The sequence below is a fragment of the Stegodyphus dumicola genome, chromosome 2 (genome assembly GCF_044657685.1).
Source record: "Stegodyphus dumicola isolate Sdum_Otavi_A_Nest chromosome 2, ASM4465768v1".
In the NCBI taxonomy this organism is placed as follows: Eukaryota; Metazoa; Arthropoda; class Arachnida; order Araneae; family Eresidae; genus Stegodyphus; species Stegodyphus dumicola.
This window is the reverse complement of record NC_140769.1, coordinates 224,845,554-224,872,938: the sequence shown is the minus strand read 5'-3', so window position 1 is coordinate 224,872,938 and position 27,385 is coordinate 224,845,554. Positions and strand designations below refer to the sequence as shown.

Sequence of the window (27,385 nt, the reverse complement as noted above, 5' to 3'; positions counted from 1 at the left end):
CGAGGACAAAGACTCTCATAGACTTAACTGAAATAATCCGTTTTTATTTTCGCAAATATTCTTTTATAGATAGACATAGATATAATAGCCATAGATATATAGATAGATAATACACATAGACATAAAAAAATGTGGTCATAAATGATGTTTTTAAAAGGAGTACGGATGTTGTATTTAATAGGAAATAAAATAAGTTCCATAAAACGATAATAGTATCTCATTAATTCTTTTAGAGTTGCTCGATTCATTAACACTTCTACAAGTTATGTCGCTATCATTTCCGGCTCATATTTGCTCAATTTTGAATTAGAATCATTTTTACCTCGATTTGCTGCTCAATTTTGTCTTCTTGTTGCTTTTTATTCCTTACTTTTCTACGCGATTTGAGAATATCGTCGTTTGGTTTTGAAGAACTCGTAATATATTGTGCATTTAAATATTTGTGAAAAAGTAATAAAACAAATATAGATTTTCAAAATAGAAAAATTACTAGGACTGACTAAGTGGAAATGTGACAATTAATGGTGATGGATTTAGGACAATCTTTTAACACTAGGTATATTGAAAAGAAAAGAAAAATTGTTTATAGAAAATATGATGAAAGTTATTTATCATTTGGGTTTACTTTGAATGGAAATTCAAACTCAACGTGTTGTTTGCAGTGAATTGTATCCAAGCAAAGTATGAAACCATCGTTTCGTAAAAGACATCTGAGAATTCACAAGATCTTCATGATAGAGCAAATATAAATGAAATTTTCAAAGTAATTGGCAATTTTATATCTGTGAATGATATTTCTTGGAATAAGTGCATTGCCGTATGTATGCAATGACGACATATGTTAACAAGAAAGCATTCCGGTGTTATTTCTCAAATAAAGAAAGTCGCATCTGAAACTAAATTTACTCACTGCACAATTCCATTCATTGTGAAACTTTAGTGTTATATTTGTAACTGTAACTGTATCTATTATCATTAATATTAGAATAGCAATGTAGAATAAACGATGTTTGTGTACATCTTGTAATCATCATTGAACACTTATCCAACATGTAAAAATAATACATGGCGTAGTCAGCGGTAGATTAAAAAAGAAAATCTTTATTAAAGAACCATGCAGCGTCATTTGTGAATAAAGACGATGGGAGGTTGTTTACAGTGAAATCCAAATTTCCATCGCTGGCAAGTTCGTTGTTTATTTTTATTTAAAGTGGCTAAAATTACGTATTCAGTATGGATGTATTCAATCCACCGAGTAACAAAAGTGATCAAACGGAATTAATTTCCACCTTCAGATAAAAACATTCTGCCTTTTAAGAAAAAAATATCATATAAAATAAAAGCAACGAAGTACCAAATCATCTTCAAACTATCAAGGAAATACGTACAATAATCCAAACCCATGTAGAAAATGTGGAACTTTTCATAAATTATACAATTGTCCTGTTTATAATAATATTTATTTGTACTGTAAAAAGCAAAATCACTTTTCTAAAATGTGCACTTATAAAAATGTTAATGTTGTACAGAATAAGTTAGAGCATGAGTTGCATTATAATCGTAATGAATATATTTTAGGGTAGTAGAAGATACAAATCCATTTTCTAAAAATAGAACAGAATGGTTTGAAAGATTAAAAGTAAACACATCACACATCTAAATATTTATTTCTTAAGTTGGATGCTGATGCTCAGTGTAATGTGTTGCCATTGCCTAAATTTAAACAATTAAATTTAAGAGATAAATGTTTGACTAAATCAAACGTCACTTTAAATAATTACAATGGTACTACAATTGATGTAGTCGGAAAATGCAAATTATTATATGAAACATCGAAAGGGGACAAGGATGAAGTAGAATTTCAAATAGTAGCATGTGATAAGACTCTTCCAGCTATTTTAAGTTTACCTACATTGGAAAAATTAAACCTAGCACAAAGGATTTGTACAATAAATCCTGAGTCTAAAGAAAAGTTACCCGAATCTTTAAAAGGATATCAAGATCTATTTACAGTAACTGGGAATTTAATTGAATATACCTACACATTAAATTAAGTCTAGGAGCTATGGGTAAAATAGAGCCTTGAAGGAAAATTCCACTTAGCTTATTAAATCCATTAAAAGAGGAATTGGCAAGAATGGAAAAAGATGGTATTATAAAGAAAGTTAATCAACATACAGAATTTATGAATTCAAATCCTTAACCAAAATGTACTGAGAGAACATTATCACATACCAAACTTTGAAGAAATTTCATTTCAACTGACAAATGCAAAGGTGTTTAGCATTTTAGATGCAAACAAAGCATTTTGGCAAATTAAATTCTCAGATTCAAGTTGTGAATTTACTACATTTAATACTCCATTTGGTAGATATTGCTTTTTAAGGTTTCCGTATGGACTGAGTTTATCCCCAGAGGCTTTTTCTGAAATTTGTAGTGATTTAGAAGGAGTTCAAATATATATAGATGACTTATTATTTGGGGAAAAAATGAAAAAGAACACGATTTAAGATTAAAGAAGTTGTTGGACAGAGCCAGAGAAAAGAATGTTAAATTTAATTTAAATAAATGCAAATTTGGGCTTAATGAAGTTAAATATATGGGACATATATTTTCTAAATATGGTTTAAAACCAGATGAAGACAAAATTAAGGCTATTCTAGAGATAAAACCACCAAAAATGTCAAAGAATTAGAAACTTTCCTAGGAATGATTACATATGTTTCTAGATTTATACCCAATGTATCAGAATTGACATCATGTTTAAGAGATTTGTTGAAAAAACAAGTTATCTGGAACTGGAATGCAACACATGAAAAAGCATTTAGAAGACTAAAAGATGTCTTAGTATTATAATATAAATATGCCAGTAGTTTTATCTGTAGATGCATCTCAAGAAGGACTAGGAGCAGTCTTACTGCAGAATAATTTGGCAGTAGCATATGCATTTAAGGCATTAACAGATACACTGAAGAATTATGCTTAGATTTAAAAGGAAACTTTAGCCATTGTATTTGCGTGTGAGAAATTTCACCAGTATATATTTGGAAAATATATTACAGTGGAAAGTGACCATAAATCGTTGGAATCAATTTTCAAAAAGCCATTAAATAAATGCCCAGTAAAATTACAAAGAATGCGTATAAAATCTCATCCGTATCAGTTTAAGATAAAATATAAACCAGGCAAAGAACTTTTTATAGTGGATGCGTTATCAAGATCATTTACTGATAAAGGATCTGATTTCTTTGAAGAAGACATAGAAGCTCATGTTATATGGTTTGTAGAATGTATACCAGTGTCTAAAGGTAAAACGGAAGTTTTTCAACTGGAAACAGAAAAAGATGAAGAACTACAAGTTTTCAGAAAATTAATTAAAACTGGATGGCTAGATGAAACATTTATGCTTACAGAACTGGCAAAACCATATTTTAACTTCAGAGAAGAACTATCAGAAGTAAATGGATTAATATTTAAAAATTCCTGTGGTGTTGTACCAAGAAGTTTACGAAAAGATATGTTAAGCAGAATTCATTATGGTTATTTAGGAAGAGTAAAATGCAAGATCAAAGCAAGAGAAATATTATATTGGTCAGGAATGTCGAAAGAAATTGAAGATTTGGTACTGAATTGTCAAACATGTTTAAGTTTACAAGCTAATAGTATTAGGAACAGATATCTTTTACTTCCAAAGAAAGGATTATCTAATAGTTATAGATTATTTTAGCAAATATGTTGAAAATGGACATATGGAAGATTTGTCAAGTGTAGCAGTGATATAGCAATTTGAATCATTTTTTGCAAGACATAATATTCCGAAAATAGTATATTCGGATAATGGTCCACTCTATAGTTGCACGAAATTTAAAGAATTTGCAAGAAGATGGAATTTTGAAACCAGAATTACCCTCAATCTAATGGAATGGTTGAAAGACATATTGAAACTGTCAAGCGAATGTTAGAAAAGCTGTAGTTGACAACAAAGATCCATATTTAGTATTACTGGAATATCGTAACTCTCCTATTTTAAATGAAATTAAGACACCTTCAGAATTGACGTTTAGAAGAAAAGTAAATGGATTGATGCCTATAAAAGAGAATTTCATCCAAACTAAACGATATGAAGACCATAAACAACATTTACTGAAGACACAAACTTTACAAAAAAGCTATTATGATAGAAATGAAAGACCATTAAAACCACTGAAGGTTATGTGTACATAAAATAGAAAGGGAAAAACTAAATGAAAGAAGGAAAATTATAGAAGAAGTAGAAAGACCACGTTCATACAGGATTATAAGAACAGATGGAAGAATTGTAGAAAGGAACAGAAGAGACATTCTTAAAGGAACTAATCAGAAAGAGTTTGCAATGCAAAACAACTATGAAAATGAAAGTCATAAGGATGAACCCGAGATACCCGTGATAAGTAGGAGTACTTCAAATTTAGATGTACACTGCGAAAAAAAAAAGGGGGGGCAGTTCTATAGCTCTCGGACTACTGGGCCGATTGACGAAATTCAACTTGCGTTTTTCATGTCTCGAAAGCGCGACTTAGGATATGTATTAGATTTATATATAGCACTGTTCTGACATAGGTACTTTGATACAAAATCGGACTTTTTCTGAAATGACATGCCAATGGTTTTCCATATTTCGATTCTAAGACTCAAATTACGCCAAACTACCAAGTTTTGTCAAAATCGCACGAGTAGTTTTTAAAGAAATAGCTCTCAAAATTTTAGCTCCTCAATGTTAATTCAATTTGGTATGCATTCATTAATATCTCTTTTTTTATTAAACTTATTTGATTCCTTCTTACACAGTTGGAAATTTAGGTTCATTCCAAATAAATTCACCCGTTTTTTAAGCTTTATTTTTAAAATTTGTATTTTTAATAAATTTTTGTAAATTTTCGAAAAAATTTTTGACTTATAACCTATAAAATGTTTACTATCATCTTAATGTAGATGTATTTTTAAGCCTACCCGCAAAAAATTTATTCGAAGATATATACGTGAATTTATATATTGGCGCATTTTGAAATTTCGCATTTTTGTTGAAAGCAATAATAATGAAAATTTGGTTTATGCACTTTGTTAAAATTATTTGAAAGTAAGAACGATGTGACTTTTTTCCCGCTCACGTACAATGTAAAAAAGATAAGAAAGAAGTGCCTTTTTTCCCGTTCCGACATAATGGAAGAGTAAGGAAAATAGGTTGCCATATATTAAGAAGTTCGCCAATTGGATTATTCTTGGCGCAAATTGAAAAAATTGCGTCAAGATACTCGTATATTGTTGCATTTCTCCATAAATTTTGCACCAAATTATACAAAATTTAATATGTAGGCATAATTTGAGTCGTAGAATCAAAATATGGAAAAAATTGATATGTAATTGCAGGAGAAGTTCGATTTTATATCAAAATACCTATGTTAGAACAATGATATATATAAATCTAATATATATCTTAAATCGCGCTTTCGAGACATGAAAAACGCAATTTGAATTTTTTTTTCCTCTCAGTGTACCTGTAAGTTCTTCAGCACCCAACAGAAGTGTTGAGCCATCAAATACTGAAAGAGGTATTGTATTACCAAATTTTGCTCGATCTGGTAGGACAACTAAAAATCCTCATTATTTAAAAGAATATGTATAATTTTATAATCATTGTTATATCTGTTAAAAAAGGAAGATGTTATATATGTAACTGTAACTGTATCTATTATCATTAATATTAGAATAGCAATGTAGAATAAACGAAGTTTGTGTACATCTTGTAATCATCATTTAGTACTTATCCAACATATAAAAATGATACATTTAGGAGCCAAAACAATCCCCGATAACATGAAAATCGTTTTGCATCAAGCTATGAAAATTGTTAATTTTATTACAAGCTGAGCTTTAAATGTAAGAATATTAACGATTTTATGCCAAGAGGTGGGCAATTAAGGCGGTTATTCAGACGTAAAGATTTAAATTATCTTTAAGAGCTTCAGAGCGATCAGAAATTCAAATTTTCCTCTGTGATTCAAAATTTAAATTGCAAACATGTTTATTTAGTGAAATATGGTTATTTAGTGAAAATATGGTTCGCGCGTTTAGCATATTTAGCTAATATTTTTGGGATGGTTTTTGGAAGTTAAATGGATTAAATTTAGGATTACAAGGACAAAGTCTTAATTTGTTTACCATTAGAGAGAAAATAAATGCAATGACAAAACATCGAGCTAATAATCAAAGAATTGGATAATAATATTTTCAGCTTTTTATCACTTTTAGAAAGTTTTCTAACCGAAAATAATTTAAATAAAAGAATTAGCATCCGACATTCAAAATCATTGTTTTTCATTGATAAATAATTTCAGCATATATATTCCAGAGGATTATGAGAAAGAAAATTAGATTAGAAATCTATTTGTTCAAATGTACCTGTAATTTTATATTCTGATAAAAAAAAAAAAAAGAACAATTGATAGTGCGATCGAATTCTAACTGAAGATTTAAAAAATAACACATTTCTTAACTTTTACCTGAACCGAATAAAAAAAAAGAATTTAAAGGCATTTCAAGTAAAGCTATTAAATGTTTCGTGCTTTTTTTGCGTAACCTATTTGTGTTATCAAGAATTTTCTTCCATATTATATTTGAAAAATAAATGCAGAACAAAACTAAAAGTGCATCCTAATTTACGGTTAAAACTAGGTGAAATACGACCAGAAATAAATAATTTATCTCAGGCCCAAATTTCACACTTAATTTTAGAATTTAAGTATTATAACTTAAATTTTGATGATTAAAATGGTAACCAATTTTTAATCTAATATTTTTATGTTTGTATATTTAATACAAATAAATAACAGGTTGTGCAAATGACACTATATGTATGTAATGATAAGATTTAGTAAGTAAAATGCAGTAAATTGATGAAAGATGAATGCTTGCCTAGGAAAGACATTATTTTGCAGTCTCGAATGGATTGACAATTAGAAGATCACTGAAAATATCAATTACGTAGCAGAAGATTCCGGGAACTTTTGAAGAATCACAATATCATTTGGTATTCCAGATATATATCTTTATTACTTGTTGCACCCCACAATTTTGATGATGGCGCATTACATTTTTAATAAAAATAACCAAGCAAAAGACGTCCTTCACTCAGCAAGCATAGGCAGAGAAAGAGGGAGGGTAGTAGGATTGCAACGATATTTATAGTAAAATCTTTCGTTAATCTCATTGGCTAGGCAATGCAGAAGTTTCAAGATGACATAATGCGGAATACGTTTTCAGATATGACGCAGTTTAGGAAAGTTATTACTACAGACAAAATACCCAAATTAAAAATGAGCAATTAAGAGGCATTTTAAATTATAATTTTGATTTGAATTTTTTTATCTTACATATATATTAAATATTTCTTTTGAGAAACTGAAAACTAATCATTGTAATACATTATGAATAGACAGAGACGAGTCAGACTCTTCAGCGAAATTAGCTGTGTGAATTTGAGTATGATGTCACTGCCTGCATGCAGAATTATGCAAAGATCTGACTGTCTGTATGTACATACTATATTTGTTTGGGAATTTTATATCTTTTTTAGATTCCCACTCCAGGACGAACTGATATTCCTCAGACCTTTATACACCACGAACCAAGGGAACTCTACTATCAGGCGCCCCACAGGCCAAATATTTTAAAGAGCCGGACACACGTCATGCAATTAGTATAATTTTCGCGGCATATCAGCGGCACTTGGACTAATCATTGCAAAATGTAGTGGTGGTACTAAAGCTTTTCAATTTTTGTTTAGATGGTACGCGTTAGTCAAAAGGTTGAGAACCACTGGTCAAAGTAGATAAACGTATTCTTCCAAAGGACTGGTCGTAAGATCGTATCCATAACACGTTGTAGAATGGCAGGTGCAACACATAAGCCGAACGGCATTCTCAAAAAGGCGTAAACATCGAACTTCGTAATGAATTCGGTTTTAGAGTCATCTGAAGGCTTCTCTCCAATTTGGAAATAACCGGATGTTAAATCTAGCGTTGTCATGAATCTTGTTGCTTTAATTTCTCGAGTAATTTCTTCAGTTATGAGGAGGTGATAGACAGGATACTTAGTTATACTGTTAAGGTTTCTGTAGTAAATGACGAAACGCCATGCTTTGTGGTTGGTAGGTGTTAGATCATTATATCTTTTTACACAGTACCACCGGGCTAGCATAAGAGCTGCTAATTGTAGTTATAACTTTGTTTTTAACATTTTTTCGATATGCTTCTTAATTATTTTATCTTTTATCTTAACGATAAGATTTAAACCTCAATGGGGCCGCGGTACCTATATCGATCGCATGGCTGACTACATATCTTTAGCCTGGACTATCATAAAAAAGATTTGAAAACTGACAATCCTTTTAAATTTTCTTTGGCCTCCCACCTTAGGGGATTCATGCCAATTTCCGGTGGCTGCATTCTTCTTTCCTCTAGCTTATTCATCTGTAGTTGAAAAGTAGAATCTTGAAAGTTAAGCTGAGTCCTTCCCGCCTTCAAAAAAGCTGGCTCTGACCTATGGTCAGCATAATAAGTCTAATGGCGAGAATAACGGAACGCCGCAGAATATTATTCATAAGGAAATCAAATTAACGACGGGGCCTTCAGCAGGCAAAACTCGCTTTGATTCTGCCCTCTAAAAACCTTCCTTTACATACTTCGTTTTTTCTACCTCATTTAAATATCACGCGAGCTAGAAATTTACATTCTGGTAGAAAAAAGGAAATGAGGAAGATAGGACAAATGATTAGCATAAAATAATTTGTTAGAAACTAAACGTAAACTCTACATACAGGTGAAAATAAATTTTATCAAGCTATCATCAGTTCTCTGTTCACTCAACGCATTACGAAGTGGTACCCGTATAACGAGGTCACTAATCTTGAATTTTTCAACATGTTTATACATAAATAAATGATAAGAGTTAAAAGTCCTGAATAATGGCAGCCTGAGTGGATTAATTTTTTTCTTTCAGGTATATGTGAAGCAGTTAACAGAAATCTCCTAGAATCGCCTCAACACTTTTGCGTCTCAGCTGGATGTTACGATGCGGGTGATTTTTTTTTTATTTTCGTTTATCTTGGGTTTTCTTTTTTATGATCTCATAATTTTTTTTTCTTTCCTTCCACTAGATTCTGCTAATGCGTAATTTCTTTTTCCAGCAAATACCCATTTTTATTTAAGAAAACCAGAATTCCTAAAATAATATTGTACGCAATTAAAACATATACATGCAAAATTATCATGTAAACAGATTAATAAAATTAAATTACGTTAAACTCATAGTTTATATAATTTCGAATATTGTATTGTATAAATAATGAGTTTACATACTATTTTTTATACAAAATAAATGTATAACATTTCTCAGAATACTGAGTTAAATACTATACATATCCTATAATTTATGTAAGTAATAAATAAATTTTAAGCTGATATTTTTCATTTAAAACAGAAATAATTTTAAGAAGCTGATTAACTATATCGGCGGTTTGATCAGATTTTAATAGAAATATTGGTGATTAGATATTTAAAATAATACACTCTGATCTTGGATATTTGTACGATTAGTAACTTCATCAATTAAATACTGCAGAATTTGTTTCCAATATTGCACAATTTTGCATAGAGTTTTGAATTTCAAATAAGCAGATACTATAAAGACTTTGTTAGACTGAGGATAATAGTCATATGATTGATCCCAAACTGAAAAATCGTTTCAAATATTGATTTTTCCTCATTGTTGTTATAATTTCAAGAAACAACATTACAATATTTTTTCAAATTCTAGTTTTTCTTTACAAAACATTAAACCTTGAACCTTGCATAACACACTGTCGAGCCATTAGGAGTTTTTAGAGTAGGAGGTAAGAAAGATGTGCAATGCCTTCGCTAGGACTCGAACCTGGATCTCTCGAATACGCGTCGAATGTGTTATTGTTACACCCTGAAGACATGTGAAAAGAAAGGAAAAAATACCTGATTATAAAAAATAAGTTACCTTGCTACATTATGATTTAATATAAACACTATTGCGATTTTTCAAATCATAATAAATACTTCCTAAAATGTGAACAAATATAATTATGAAATAAATATTTCAGAGAAAGTGCGAGATACAAATACGGCTTTCAAAAAATGAAGCTACAATTATAGCACTAATCGAGTTAAATTATTGATTGACATTTCAGTACTGAAAATAAAATTAATCTGTAACTTAATCGTGCTATCTTATGGTACAAAACATTAATTTGCACTAGCTGCTATAATGATGAAATCAGTATATTAATTTTTGAATGCTGATAAAATGCTTTTTCTTTATCGTTATTTCAGGAATCTAGAACAAAAAGATTCATTTCTCATCGAGATAAGTTAAGGGAAATTCTATTTGATGCATTAAGATTGCTACGTAGTTGTTAAATTCGATAAATTTAACATTATGGAATGAATATCTCGCCTGCACAGAACCTCATAAGCCGGTATCTTTGTACGAAGTTAAAGACTACTATGTCAGTCTTAAAAACGGTAAATAATTTCGGTTTGCATAAATAGGTACGCCATGTTCATTTTGTTATTTTTTTGCCAATCATATTTTTTTTTCTTTCGAGATTAGTTCGACAGTCAGCTGACACTCGTATTTTGCTAAAGAAATAAATTCTTTACATTTTTATTAACAACTGTTAATTTTAACGTGGAGTCCAAATATAAACATTTTCAACATATATGACTTTTTTTTTTTTTTTCAAAAAGGCAGGAAAAAGGTTGAGGTTCACAAAGAGATATGTAAAGTTTATGGTGTTGATTTCTTAACAGAACGCTTGTGCCAGAATCGGTTTTCAAAAATTTCATTCTGGTGATTTTTCACTTGAAGATGGCCAGTGTTCTGAACCACATTCTGAAGTTATTGATGACAAAATTAGAGCAATAATTGAATCGAATCGTCATAGTTGTCCGAGACATTGCGAAAAAGTTTTTTTGCATGCAAGAATTGAAAATTACATCAGACGTCTTGGATTCGTTAAGAGACTCAAAATTCGGGTTCCTCGTGAATTGAAAGGAACGAATTAATACAGTCAAAAGTCGTTAATTCGGACACCCATAATCCAGGATGATCTATAATCCGGACCTCAAAGCTACAAACTTTCTGCGCATGCGTCGCGTTGACGCATGCGCGTAAGACCTTTACGGCTTCGAACATGCGTGCGCGCACGCGCAAAATATGTTTACGCATGCGCGTTTAATGTATGACGGACTGTATAAGCTAAGCTAAAATTATCTAATTCAGTTAATGTTGCAGATTGCGTTGTTCCTTAATCTTCGAATTGGAACCGGCTTATTATTTTTTGCAGACTGTTACAGCAATTTTATAAAAGTAAGCTTGAACTTTCGATTATGTCAAATAGAATTTCCAATATATATTTACTAATATGTAAAGGATCTACAAAGCGAAAGTATGTTTCGAAGTCCATTAAACACTAGTGGAATTGCTTCAAAAAATGACCTAACCATTCCAAATTTTATTTATCAATTTCACGCTCTCTGCGGCGGGGGGGGGGATGCCGCGGCGCGCAATGAATTGGAAGTTGATCTGTCAGCACTATCCTTATCTTCAGGGCAGATGTTTTCATTTTATTTGACTTATAATTCCTTACTAAATGAAGTATTTCATCTTGATGTATTCCGTCTTTGATATGATTTAAATCAAATTCCTCGTCATTATAATTTGCTTCCGATAGTGAAGAAAGTGACACAGGGGTTATTGAAAACGAAAAAATTTCGATTGACAAATTAGTCGGTATTCTCGACACAGCAATTGTAGGACTTGAACAGCGGAACTTTGTAACTGAACAAGAAATTATGTCTGTTTATAGAATTAAAGAGAATGTATTATCACATAAAACGAAGCAACTTAAACAACTTACATTGAAAGAAATGTTTAATAAAGTAAACAAATAAATATTAATAAATATTAAGCTTTTTTTTTGTAAATTTTGATACCCTTTAATCATAATTGTTCTTTATTTCATAAATTACGGTTTCATATTTTTAATTTTATAATTTCTGCATGCCATCTTACCAGATTTAAACTGATGATCTATAATCCGGAAAAATCGGTAATCCGGAATCGCCGAAGTCCCGACGAGTCCGTATTAACGACTTTTGACTGTATTTGCAATATTAATTTCGAATGTAATTCAGCTGACCGTTTTTTGAAACGAATTATCATTGTTTCCAAGCAACCAAAAGGTCAATTTACGTGTTTACTACCAACACCTTATGAAGCTGCAGGAAGCAATCAAAGAAAAAAGGCAAGAATTTGAAATCACAAATTTCCATCGTGTTCCACCACGATAATATAAGGTTTCACACATCTTTAGCAACAAGTACGAAATTTTTGGAGCTTGTTCGGGAAGTCCCCCTAATAGCCCTAATAGCCCCAAATTTGCATCGTCGAATATATCAAAGTTTACAAAACTTCTTAATTCGCAAAAATTTCAGTGTTAATGATGACCTCAAATCACACTTGGCTGAATTGTTCCTGATAAAGATCAGAAGCTCAAAGGTCGTAGAATCAAAGTTACCAGAAAGATGGCAAACGGTCTTCAAACAGAATGGAAGATCTTGACTGACAAAAAAAACTGTGTTTTATTTCACACTAAAAAACCGAAATTACTTTCTTTCCAACCCATTAATGAAAGATTTTAAGTAACAAGTAGTTAAGGACATAGTTAAATTAACATTAAAATTAAATTAAATTAACATTAAAATTAAAGTAAAATTAAAAATAAACATACAAATTATAAATTTACGATCACTAAAATTAAAAAATTAATTCAAGTGCTGAGACTAAAATTCCATTCATTTAAAGTAAATCCATTTAAAGTAAAGAAATCAATTTAGAGTTTTCAGTGCAAATAGATCTTTCACTTATATGTTTAAAAGTAAAAAGTTCATATGTTATAATTAATATACATTAAGGTAAAATTTTAATTACTATGTTTAATAGTTAAATGTTGGTGCCAATTTTTAGAATTTAATTTAAAGTTCTTTGGGTAGTTCCTTAGCACTTTCTGTATTGTAATTATAACTTCTGAATTTTATTGACATCTTCATTCTGTTTGACAAATACTCTGCCTCATACCTGAAATAGTGATGATTGTACTGCAGATATTTTTGCCACGTGTTTGATAAAAACGTGATGCCACGTGTTTGATAAAAAGTTTCTTAAAAGAGTTTATACAGCAGGTCAGTTAAGGTTAATAAATGGCAGCTATAAGTGAACAGTAAAAGACTCATATACTCATATGGTAATGTTCATTTAAAACCTAATATAGGCTATTCGTATGTATTAGTTTGGCTGGACGACATAAGTTAACACTTTGATTATTTTAAAATTAACGTGAAATTCTGTAACAATTTTAACGTATGATATTACACATTATGCTCTAAGTAAGTTGGGTAAATATTCCGATATTTGAATTTCAGGTAAATGTAGATTATTTAGTTAAAATTAGTATGTAATATGTAACTTAAATCCATGCATTGATGAATTCGTTGTACAGAAGCTGAGTGTATGCAGGGTTATATTTTGCAAAATTGGAAGTTATATTTTCACGGAAGTAAAATACAAATTTCACAAATTATTTTATATATTCTAAACGTACGATATACACATTATCGTGGAAATACATATAAATAATAAGGATTGGACTGGATTGGATTGATTTATTTAGATAACAACAAAATATACATGGGCTACCTGCCAATAGGAGAATATCCTCCACTTTTCAGCCCCACCGATGAATGCAACCTAACTTACGTGGAGGAATTTTTTAAGGGAGACTGACTGTTTTCCTGGGAAAAACTACTGAAACTCCCATGCCCCGAGCCCGTTTATCGGGATTTTTATCTGAGATGATCTACTAGTATTCAATGATTGTGTTCTATTATTACATTTTATTGTTAGCTTTTTTCCCCTTTCGACTGTAGCACTGTTCTTTAACTTTCTACATGCTGAGTATTAACTTTCTATTCACGGTTTTCCAATGCTGTTGCAAATGTCGTCTCTGGTATTTTTGTTCCTATGTTGAATCTAATTATTTCAACACTTTCTCCCGTTTAACTATATATTTTAAAGAGTAATAAACATTAAAGAGCAAAATTAATTTTATTTAATTGATGGCTGTGCAATATATTTGTAGGTATTGAAATCATGTCCAGTTTGAACACATCTGTGAATGCTTGCGATGACTTTTACCAATATGCCTGTGGTGGATGGATAAAAAAACATGCCATTCCTAAGAACACAAATCGCTTTTCCGTCTTTTCCAAATTTCAAGATGAACAACTCAGAGGTAAGTAAAGTCAGAGGTTTAAAATATTGACATGTAGTTTCATTACAGATGTAATCTTATATAGGGAAAAGAAGCAATTCTCGGTGATTGATTTACAGTTCTGAGATGCTTTAAATTTATCCTCAAAGATTGAAATTAAAATTAATATGCTTAAATCTGTATTATCACAAATCTTCAATTTCTATATTGGATTTAACAAAGAATTGTTTTCAATCCAAACTAAAAATCTAAAGTTTGAAGTTGTGTTTTTGCTCTTTTGGCGTAGTTTCTAAGAGCAGAAAATTTTCTTTCAAATCTAGTACAACACCCTTAGTCAGCATGATTTAAATCAAGGGTGTCCAACCCGCAACCCGCGTGCCGCATGCGGCCCAAAAAGCGAGCACGAAGGACAAATTAAACGTCAAAGACCCACCCCGATGATACATTTTACTGTTGCCACAGGTGTTCGAGAATGACTTTCCACATGGATTCTAGGGTTATCTGAGTTGGAGCAAAATATCATGCGTTTTGAGTAGAATGGCGATTCCTAGCTTCTTTTGACTTGTGCTCGAAGTGATTATCTTTATTTTGATGTGTTGCTTATGTTTGTAGGTATCGCCAAGATGAGGATATCAAGATTAGTGATTCCAGCGTTTCTCATCTTCAAGTTGCAATAGGTACAATCGATGTTATATTTTCAAATCCTTTAAGTTGTGTTTAAAGTAGTGTAGTATTTTCAAATCCTATTTCGAGTTCTGTGGGGAATTATTCATAATTCTTTTTATATCTCTTGGGCAATTGCGACATGTTAAATGTTTGTAGGTGGAAAACATCCAGCCTTACTTTTCGGTTTGATACAAGAATTTGGGACTGGGTTTAAAGATTTTTCATCCATTTACAGTCGATACAGATGTGATACTAGCGATTTTGCAAATAGAGTACATAGAGTGGCAGCTCTATTGAAGAGAGGCGGTCTCCGACCTAAGAAAGGCAACTCGCGTGGCCAAACGGAGAATATCTGCAGTATATATACTAAAATTGGAACGATACATAGAGTGGCAATCTGAAATTGAAAATTCGTGGGAAAGGGGCCCTACGATATAAGCCATGTTATTTATCTTATTGAACTGTCCTACTTTGGGGAACAGTTTTGATAGGTCTTTCTCTCTTCTCACTATTTCTGCCATTCAACTTTAGATTCGTTGTTTATGAATCTGTGTGCGAGCTATGTCATGGCACTGATACGTTTTGTGTATTTTAAAACTTTGCTTCTCCTTTGGCTAGGATATCAATCTGCTCTTTACCTTTTGCTCCTGCATATAGTTTCAGGTACAAAGTAGTGTTAATTCTGTGATTTCGCTTTTCGCTAAGTTCGTTCTGTAATCCGTTGGATTAATTTTGATCTGTAGTGCAAGTTTGCGATCGCGTGAAATCACTAAAAAACTGCCTATGAAGATATATGGTGCTTTTAGGATGTGATGCTTCTTCATTTTATTGCTTCCAGAAGAGCTGCTGATTCCATCTGGAATACACTGTCATGTTGGTCTAAATGGAGCTTATTTTAAACTGCCGAATTTGGTGTATAGGTAGATTTTGATTGCCCTGCCGTTACAATCTTCTAGGCCGGAATCGTTTGTACACCATAGGCAGAATTTATTTTCGCTTGTTTCTTTTTCTCACGCTTACTGTGATATTAGTTTTCTTTCATGGGTGGTGCTTGTAAATGTGTGTCGGTGAACCTGTCGTCAGTTCTCTACTAATAAGTTCTAGGATTTTGCAGTTGCTATTGTAGTTTTGGAATTTTTGTTTAGCCCATATAAAATGTGGTGTACTGTTAGCGATTTGGAAGAGGGCTACATCTGATGTTGTTCTGCAGCTTCCTGTGTAGTTGAGAAGAAAGGGCTGCGCCGCCCAGATGATATAGTGGTTAGGAGAGCCTGACTGCGATACCGAAGGGCCTGGCTTCGAATCCCGAAGAAGGCATGGATGTAAAATTGTCTGTCCCTTCATAGGAGGCAAAGGTGGCCCACCTATTAGGTGCCTCCATAATAAAGTGACCATCACTACTGGCCTTAGGAATAGTCAATGCCCACATAGGCAAGTGCCTGCCATTGAAATAAAAAGGAAGGGCCGCTGAATTCCATCAATCTTTTTTTGCTTTCTTTTTATCAGGGGTTCTGCCCATATAGCTGTCATGTATAGGGCAATCTCCTTGATTACTGTACGGTAGATGAGGTTTTGGGTTGGTTTGCTCATCCTCCATTCTATTCCATTCTCTTTAGATTGGTTGTAATTTTGGACGTCTTTTAATATAATTTAGATCGTAGGTTTCCAACGGAGGTAGTACTGAATCCTCATTGGGAGCTGGTAACTTCCATGAGAGCAGTAACATGTCAGATGGTGGGTGTCCACATAATGCGCGTCAAGGCAGTCAAGAGGGGCGGCCATGGTGTGCCTACTTAATTAGAATTCTAATATAATAAAATACTTTGAAAATGCCTGTTTTCATGAATAAACATTTTATCTAACTATCTAAAGTTTCCATTTTATTGTTATCGTGTAAGTAAGGATTAAACAATTCAAATTAACATTAGTATACATACATTTAATTCGGTATTGTTGTCAATAACAAGTCTTTGCAAGTTGGTTAGCAAAAACGCTGTTCATGCAATCAAGCATGTTTGGACAAAAATTCAAGAGCTTGTAACCTTTACAGAACAAGGGCGCTGGCTTCTCAAACAACAACAACAACAAAAAAAAAAAAAAAAAAAAGGAGAACAAGTTAATGCGTGATCGAAATCAAAACTCTAAAAGGCAGGGATAACTCTAGGATAGCCTTATTATTTTTGTATGTTTCGCCAATAATTCATACTTGTGAATGAAAGCGATAGAAGTCATTAAAGCCATTATTTTTATAACTATATAAAAATCTGTTGCAAAGTTAATTTATTTAAATCATCCGAAATTTTATATTTCAAATTGTCGCAATCTAAAAGGAAATATCAGCTGTACAGTAAATGGGTATTGAAAATACAAATTTTCGCACTCGCCTACAAACCAGTCATTACCTATGTGTTTAATTTGCCAAAATCTTTTTTCAAATGAAGCGATGAAGCCTTCTAAGCTACAAGAGCATTTGAAATAAATGCTTGCTGAAAAAAGGACAAAAACTTATTTTATCTGGACGGGTAAAGAAATATTTAAAACAGCCAACTATATCAAACATTTCTGAGTAGCCTTCTAAACAAGAAGATAAGGACCATTACCTTGATATAATATTATATACTTCCCAAATTCTTTAATTAACTTGAAATTGGTTCTATCTTGCTGTCCTTTAATCTTTGCTGTATTGGTTCTGTCTTGCTGTCCTTTAATCCTTGTTGTATTGGGAAAACCATACACAATTGGCGAAGTGTAAAGAGACTGTAAAGGCTTTTATTGCAAGACACTGTCAGATATCACCAGAGAAATTTTTCTCAGCAATAATTCGGTGCGAAGAATAGATAAATCAGCTCAAGACAGTTAAATATCATTATGCAATTACTTAAAGACTTGCAAATTTTCCATTCATCTCGATGAATCAGTGTTATCAATTACCAGATCATCATTCGATTCATAATAAAAGAAAAAAAAGCTTGTAAAGAGTTATCATTTGTTAAATATTTAAAAACTGATACAAAGGAAGAATCAATATTTAATAACATGAAATGTTTTCAAGAGAAAGAAATGTATGATCATGAATATTTTGTCAGATCCTACTGTTGGTGCTCCACCAAAGACAGAGCTCATAAGTGCTTCAGAACGCATTAACAAGCAGTACCAGATGTACTCGCTGTACATTGTTTAATTCATCGTCAGCATCTGCTGCACTCATATAATGCATTGGCTGTTACAAAGTATTTGTCTGAAGCTTTTTTTTTCCCAATCTGTTTGACTCAGCATTGGTCTTCCTTGAAAACAGAGATAAAAAAACTGCGCGAAAACCTTATTGCATCCGAAAATAACACCACTTATTTGACAAGCTTATTTAAAATATTTATTGAAGTCAATTTACAACTGCTAGGTGATAGGTGGAATTTAATTAAAACAAAAAAACGTCATATAGCTGCTTTTATGGCAAAACTTCTGTTCAAACTAAATCTAAGTAGAGGTGAAGATGCCACTTTCCCACCACATTATCTGCAGACTCTACAAAACAGGAAGATTTACTTTCTTACTAAAACCATTTGGATGTTCTTCATGCTGATTATATAGAACGACTCCAGGATATTTTAAACATGACTATTTTTATCTGCTTTAGAACATCATCCATTGCATGTACAGCGTTCTAATTCGGGAAATACAGAATTTGTTCTGTCTTGCTGTATTGGACTACCTTATATGCAGCCTGAGGCGATTCACCAGGACTCACTTCCCGTTTTGTTCTCCACTACAGGGCGCCCAAATAGGGCCCTCTTGTGAAACACTATTATCATGATACAATGCTACAAATCATTAATATGTATAAATTCAAATTGGCAAAAGACACAATTTGTAATATTTCTTTTGAATATACCATCTGATGTTTTGATAGTTACAACCATAACCAGCCAAAATTATCTTATTTTTTTATGTGATGCAATTCCCTTTTTTTCCTTTCTTTTAGTATCCATTTTGAAGAGTGGTGCTCAAAGTGAGATGCTCTTTGTTCTTTGTTTTCAGCTTCTCGTGGGAAGAAAATCACATACGTGTTTCCCGTGTGTGGAGACCTGTAAAACTGGAAAGCAGAATCCTGTTAATTTACGGGCTAGGTTCCAACACACTGCTTTGACCTCTGTTTCATATTAAAATGGGAGGCACTTAGCTGTCACCTCTAGTGTCAATCGGCTGATCACTAGTCTTTAGTGTCAGTAGCTTGGATACAAGAGATCGGGATTTCATGCATACAGGAAAGCTGTATGTGGGGATTCATTGAGCGTGGCCTTGTTAAATCTGGAGTTTGAGTCCCTTTCCAAAGCAATTCACATTACTTTAATAGAAGAGTTTGAAACAATTTTAATAAAGTCAGATAACCAAGCAGTGAAAATCACATACGAAAAACACTTAGAAACACTTCAAAAAATATTTACAGCGAAAACCTCATAGTACAAAGCATCTTGAATCGATGTAGTTCCAATCCTCAAATAAAATAAAATTCAAAATCAAATGGGTCAAAGATTGCAGTGGCATAGCAAGAACTGAAACAAAAAATTCTCTTGCTAAAGATTTCATTATTAACCCAACAAGTTAAACTATCAAAATCCATGGCTGAAATCTTCCTTAAAGAAAAATATTGAAGAACTTCGAGATAAAATACGGCAAGAAGGGTGAGGCCACTCTCTATAAGGCAGATAGATGTCTTCTTGAAATAATCTCGAAAGTAAACAAGCTAGTAAATTTCAGCAACCCATATATCAACTACTATCTGACAAGGCACGGCTCCTTTCCTTCATATTTTTTACCAGAAAAATTTCCAACACAGAAAGGTGCATTTGTGAGGAAAGGGGCGACAGTAATCATTACACTACAAATGCATTCTGACAAAAAATCATCATATTATATATAAATTCAAAATTATTTATGTATATTTTAGGCCACTATATGCTCTGTTTCTCCAGCGTGGGATGCTGTTCCCGTCCTCATGTGGAAAGACAGCATGTTATAACGTTGCGCGCCTCTAACTAGCACGCAACCAAGAGGTGACTGTGAAAGCTTGTATAAACCACAGAGTCTTATAAAGGGTTTAAGTCCCTTTTTATTCAACGTACTAATTTACAATTGCGTTCTCTTGACGCTTACAAACGGTGCCAACTCGGCAGTCAAAATAAAAATAAAAACCTGAAAAGAAATTAAAGACAATATTCTAACTACGAGGCTCTCTCAAATAACTAACTCACCGCGTTTTACAATACGGCTGCTAATTCAGCAGACTTGAAGCTCACTGGAACAATTGCAACTACTTCCCGCCAAGCACATAGGCCGCAACGCGGGGTTTTCCAAATCTCTATAACTACCTCCGCGCTCGCTAAGTAAGAATAACTCTCTCTCACCGAACTTGTTTCCTTCTATTTAAATCATACTACTTCCGCTGATAATTTGAATGCTTGCGCGTTCTACTCAAATTTACATATTCTGGCATTGGCAGTTCCAGGGGAAAGTAAGGATTGACAGGAAAGATAGTTTAAACTTAAAATAAATGTTAGTTAAAATAAATATAAACCCTACAATGTAATGGAAAATAAAATTTTCAGAACCATCACGAATGTGCATTACCTCACTAGAAGTAAATTTCTACACGCGACGATCTCCTAGTGGACTATATTAGTGATTGCATGCATAATTGTTTTTCAAACAAGGACTGAATTGTGCTAAAGGATGCTTACCTACATTTTACATTTATATCGTAATTCCTGATAACATTTACGAGTACATGAAGCATTTCGCTGCTCACAGAATGAATGATTACAACGTGATTCCTTGTTGTTTATCTTTCCAAGTCTTAACTTTGTCACGTAGCATTAATCTTTTCCTTTTGTTTCAGACTTTGTAGAGATTTATTATTCATTTGTAATTTTTGTACCGTATTTCATTCTGACATTTATATTAATTGCAACTGTATATAGTATATATACTTTATACCCATTGTGTTATATTTTGAAGATTTTTCTATTACTTTATAATATTTAGTGTATATTTGTATATTGAATTGTATACTCAATCTACTTTTTATCAACACGCTTGTCGAAGGTGGTATGCATTTCTGTCACCTTTTCTTTTCTGTTTCTCTTTGATGAAACAGATATTCGTATTTATGAGCCAATGATCTTCCGTTTTATTAACCTTCATTCTATTCTCCCCTAGCAAGAGTTCGTTCGATTGATTTTATGTGATGCGTCCCTGCAGTGTTACTAAAAATGGTTATAACAGCCGAATTAAGTTAACTACATAAGCATTTAGCTTCAAATATTAGATTTCCATAGCCATCTCGTGTGACCAAATAAATATGATATGAATTGAAAGGAAGTAGTACACTGTTTCGAATACTATATAAAACAAATATCACACGTTAACTAAGTAGAAGATAATAGTTATTAGATAGCAAGTAGGAACAAGAATGTTATAAGAATGTACATTTGCATTTTTACATTAAGGAAAATGGCTACGAAAATATGATAGAGAACTTCCATGGAAATGACAAGTTCAAAGAGTTTCAAAACACTTCTCCTAACTAAAACTAAAGAATAATTAATGTCCGTATTACAAAGTATTCGAATTTTACAGACTTATTAAACTTATTACGTGGGCTGATAAAGAGCATTGGTTTTAGGTGCACATCTAGTTACAGCGGAACGGTCTTTTGGCAGGAATTTTGTGAATTTGATTTCAGAATATTACACTATAGACAAAAGTAGAATATCCAAACATTCTTAAAAGCATTCTTAGATTTTATGATTTCAGCAACATTTAATGAGAAATCAGTCCCTCAAAATAAAAATCAGAAAATTATAAGCTTTCTAAAAGTGCGATTGTAACAAATGTCTTTGCAAAGCTAACTTCATGGTAAAACTGTCAGTTGGCTGAAGTTTCCGAAATGGTACATGCAGATAACGTCCCCATAGTCGTCCAGGGTTACACTTTATTCTCATAAATCGGGATTCGCATTGCTTTGTAGTTCCCCATTTCTTTCGTAATCATCCCTTTCCTCGGCATATAGCTCCGGACTGTCTCTGAAGACGGTATCTTTTTTCAGTCCTGCTGAAGTCTATTCCCGAAAATGTGACCGATTCTTTCATCAGGAATTGTCTAAATAACTATTGTAACCATCGTTAAATCATCACCTACTGAAATTTTATAGAACAGTTGCACGTTGGATATTATTTCATTCTTATATTATAAATATATTAAAATAAAGAAAAATGGAAATTTATTTATGCATGGTGTGATAAATTTGACCAGTTTTAATAACACATATACACAGTGCTTAATAAATGCACTTTATTTACCACTTTGTACAGACAGCATAATAGCAAGAAATTTCACTTCGCATTAACTAGCTGAAACAAAATAATTCTGAAACGCCCATCGGAAGAATGAGGACTTTTCGTCTGTGTATGTCTTTAAAGGCTTAAAAATATATAAAAACCTGTTATAAATTCCTCTAATTAATGTATATTTTAAGCCAATAATTATCATATTATAAAAAATAGAGGTTCCGCGCTTTACAGCACATTTTAGGAAGTCGCAGCTCGTATGACGGTGGAAAAACGTGTTGAGTTGCGAAAAGACATGAGTAAATATTAAGGAAATTTGTAGACTTTCAGAGTTTAAAGCTCTTTGGTTTATGAGCCATAGCAGTTAGAGAAAGCGCCTTCGACATATCAAGAGTTTATGAATATCCTGGCTGGTTCCATTAAATCGAGGAAATTAAAAACCAACCTGTTGGGCAATTCTCAGACCAGTTTTAACATTATAAAAATTTCTAGGCTTAAAATAAAATTTTAGCCTCAGTTCAGTCGAATGATTCTATGAACAACTACCAAGTCATCTAAATTTTCAACTTAAGTTTCAAATCTCGGGAAAATAAATCTATCAGAAAGAATTACGTAGCAAACTACGTCATCCGGTTAGAAATAGATATACAAATATCTTAGAATTTTAGGACCTTTACCCCGAAATTACATGACCTATTTTCCAACTTCTTTTGCTTACGGCGAGATGTGACTAAAAACTTTAAAGCCTTTTTTATCTGTTGAATATGACATCAAGATGTGTTCCAGGTGTTCATTATGATGGTGACCTGCTTCTGATATAAAAACAAAAGCTGATGAGAAAAAGAAAAATTTCCGCTCGAGGAAATAAACACAAAATAATGCTTCTCAGTAATTTTATACCTTCTTATATTTCCACCTATTTTTAAAGCTAATCATACCTTTGAGCAAATTAGACTGATACAGATCTGAAGTTGTCTTCTAAAACTAAAGAGTACACCTCCTTTTAAAAATTAACATAAAGAGGGTGTGCTTTTTAAACAAATGTTGGCACAGACAGCCGTGAAAGCGAACAAACATGCTGTATATGTGTCCATGTATTGAAACAGTTATCTTTGACTAGCAATACTTTGGAAAAATTTCTCCTTCCTTATACTGCCTGCTATGTTTCATAATAATATATATTGCAAAATATGTATCATTAGTATAATTCTTAGAAACTTCCATTAATATATCTACAGATAAGAAATTTGCTTAAAAATCACAAAACTTTGAAAATGTTCTGGATAATTCTCCATTGTCATGCATGGCATTTTACATGTGATATTTAACTGGTCATACCTCGTCATTTCCATGTGATATTTAACTCGTTATTTCCATGTGATATTTAACTGGTCATACCTCGTCAACAAATTTTCGTATACATTGATGTGTAAATCTTTGAAAACAAATATATGGGATTGAGTGGAATGTGCTAATTTTCATGCCAGTTTAATGTTTAATTAATAAAATGATTCATCAAATAGCAGTGTCCATTTTTGGATGTTATTCCAAAATTAATGAACAGTTTCTCTGGTATGTATTTGAATGCGGGTGAAAACTTTGAAACACAGAATAATGAAATACTTTCCTTTTCCTCACTGATTTTTTTAAACAATCGGCTGAATATTCACATTTAACGATAAATTTTATACAGGTTATGTAAGTGATATTGTTTAACACACACACACACACACACACACACATATATATATATATATATGCATGTTGTTAATATAATTAATGATCTTGTTTACTTGGAAATTCCTGAAAGAAAACGCAGTTTTATTTGCATATAAATGTTAATTATTTTTATTTGTAGATATGTTTACGGAGCAATTAAACCAAGGTGCACCACTTTTCATTCGCGTATTAAAACAAATATATGATACCTGCATGGATGAAGGTAAGACCCATTTCAAATATGCACTCTACTGAATTTTACATAAACATTTAATTATAAGCATAAGTTATTAAAACATTACAACTTAATTTACTTAACCATTAACATAGTTATAAAACATAAAACATAATATTTAATTGTGCATAAAACATTTCATTTATATAATAAATTAGAACTCGCTTTAGAAGCAATTATTGTAAATATCTTAAAGTTTCATGTAGTATTAAATTGCATTTTTAAATGTATGGAAGCGCTTACGAGAATATAAATTGTGTTATCTTAGCTGTATATTCCTTAATTTCTTAAACTGCATGATTTTAAAAATACTATTATTTTTAGATTCATAAAAGTGCTGTGGGAAGCTATTAACAATGAATTCGTCCTACTATTATAAAAATATTGAGAATGTTTCGCTGAAAATATCCATCTTCAAGCAGTCGTTTGCAAAGCAATTTCAGATCAATATCTGGCAATAATCCCTAATTCATTTTCTTTTACCATTTGCAAATAAATTCATTTTTAACGAATAGAGAAGTTTTACATTGTAATTTCGCAAAATCGGCGAATGTAACTGAGCAAAGATTATTATTAAATTATTAAATGATATTATTGAATTTTCGTTTCGCAAAACAGTTCCTACTGCAGATGTTTATAATTATCGCAAAAACATTTTGAGGACACACAAGAGTTTTTGCGTGGTACAAGGTGTTGTATGGTAGACCTGAATGTTTATAGGGAAGGTGTTTATATGGTAGCCCGTTTATACACTCTAATAGAACATTCACTTAAATTAATGAACAACACGGCGTTGAAGTCAGATATTTAATGCTTAAGATTGTCTTTAAACGTTTAAGGATATAACTGAACAAATTCCAGTATCATCTGGATCTGATTAATCAGTTTCAAAAGATCACTTATTTCTGCGGAACTTTTTCTTTATTTATAGTTGTTCCAAAAATATTGAATTCTTCCGAAAATCCAGTTACGGATTGAAACTTGTTCTAGTCCAGACTGAAACGTTTTTGAAATAACATGTTAAATGCTCTCACCTTAGCAGATGCTATCTCAAGGCGTGTATTCCTTAAACGCCTCATTACCGGCAATAAAACATTATCTACACTTCTTATACTAGAGTAGGTTTAACAGTGAAATGGATTTCGCAGGAAGACTGATACAAAACTGAAATGACCAAGTCATAATAAGTCAAGAATCAAGGTTATGTTAAGTGTTTTCTTCGACTATCGTGGTATCTTGCATAGTGGATTTCTACCAAACGGCAAAAGTTAACAATGACTGTTGAGTAAACCTTTGAGTATTTTCAGGTATTATGTAAAGCAAATTGCAGAAATCAACCTGAATTATACCGAGATGGCTCATGTAATTTCTGCCAGGCTAATGCACTTTCTCACATTATGTTTGTTGTTCGTATGTTTTCGATCAAAATGTCAATAAATATTCTATGCTCTACAAACTCAGTATTCACCTGATAGGACACAGTGCGATATTTAATTAATTAAACAATTAAAATATCTGTTTATTGGTCACAGTTTGACAAAGCATTTAAGTGGAACTATAATCAATATTAGAATTAGAATAGCAAAATTACGTTCTGCTTAATGGTAGTTTAACTACGTAACCATTATTATCTTTCACTATGGTTCATCCACAAAATTTCCCTCATGTATTGCTATTAAATGCATTTCCTATATTGGAAATTGTTCCCAATTCTCCCAGGAGTTTGTCTGTTGGCTATCTAGGCTTGATATCACATGGCAAGTGATCACTGATTTCATCTAAATTTGATTTCCAGAATCACGTTTTCAGAGTAGCCATATGAATTGGCTCATTTATATGATATCTGGATAGATATCTGTCCACAGACACCTGAGAGGGCAAAATTTGGCTCAGCTAAAATTAAATAGTTCAAATTATTACAATTCTTATTCAGAAACTAAAAATAAACTAATTTAATGGTATGTTCACTGATCAGTAATGCTGTAGTTGTATATGACTGTTGATTAAACTGCGGACTGCATCTGAGAAGTGTCTCATCTAATAGAGTTTCAACTGCTGTTTAACTGATTTCAGAAATTAATTGTCGATTATCTTTAAGATTTAATCTATTAAAACATTCTTTACCGATTAAACTTAAATCGATTTATTGTCGGTTAAAATTCAGAATAACATATATTGATTAATTTTGAAGGCATAGAAACAATTATTGTAAATTAAGTTATTGTCCTCATTATGCAAGGATCTTGCTAGCGGCAAGACTCCCTCTGGCCGAAAATTTAAACGCTTTCTGATATGTTGCTCTAACTGAAACAAACTGCAGATTGAATTAATCAGCTCAAATTTTAATTTCTCAGTTGGATTTTACGTCTTCTGATCCATTATAATTGAAATGATATCACAGGAGTAACAGAATCATTGGTCCATCAGCCTCCCTGAAATCGAAAGGCTTTGATGACATACACAATGCAGATCTCTAAATTTTCTTGGCACTAGTAGTGAAGTTATGACACTTGTAGTGTCAAGCAGAGGCATTTACTCAACGAATTATTGTTTCTGAAAAGACAGAACGTGTCGTCTAACTTCGCAAAGACTGCGAATCGTAGGGGATCGCGCACTTGAATTTCTTATTTTTATATGGTCTCTTGCATAACCTAAAAATATCAGCAGGTACTGACTGAGGGATTTTTCCATATGGCCCTTTAATCTGGCAATAGTAATTACTTTTGCAAAGAGTCTGACTGAAAGAAAGCGAGATTAATTCGTTAATTTAAATAAAGTGAAAAGGAGTTCTTGAAGATGACATCAAGATATTTCAGCGCTTCATCAATGTCAAAAGAAACTGTTATTGATTTCTGAAACGAAATATATTTTTGAATTTATTGAAAAATACAAATGGTATTTTAGCAACATAATACCAAATATTTGGCTAAATGGGATGACACATATCCCGAAAAAGATCTATAAGGAAAAGGAGAAAGGAATGGTTAAAGAATTTTGCTTTAGCATAAAAAGTTTTCATTTTTAACA

The 27,385-nt window shown here is 32.1% G+C and overlaps 1 protein-coding gene across 4 annotated transcripts in view; it reads left to right on the top strand.

Moving 5' to 3' along the window:
• Positions 1–27,385, top strand: part of LOC118185084 (neprilysin-2-like) — a 118,947-nt gene that overhangs the window by 5,964 nt on the left and 85,598 nt on the right. For 3 of the 4 annotated variants that reach the window (XM_085811818.1, XM_085811817.1, XM_085811816.1), the window contains exons 2-4: positions 9,037–9,114; positions 14,264–14,416; positions 24,263–24,346. In XM_085811818.1, coding sequence (XP_085667944.1) covers positions 9,037–9,114; positions 14,264–14,416; positions 24,263–24,346 — 315 coding nt within the window. The remainder of the gene's footprint in view (positions 1–9,036; positions 9,115–14,263; positions 14,417–24,262; positions 24,347–27,385) is intronic. The other variant, XM_035354878.2, reaches the window with a different exon arrangement.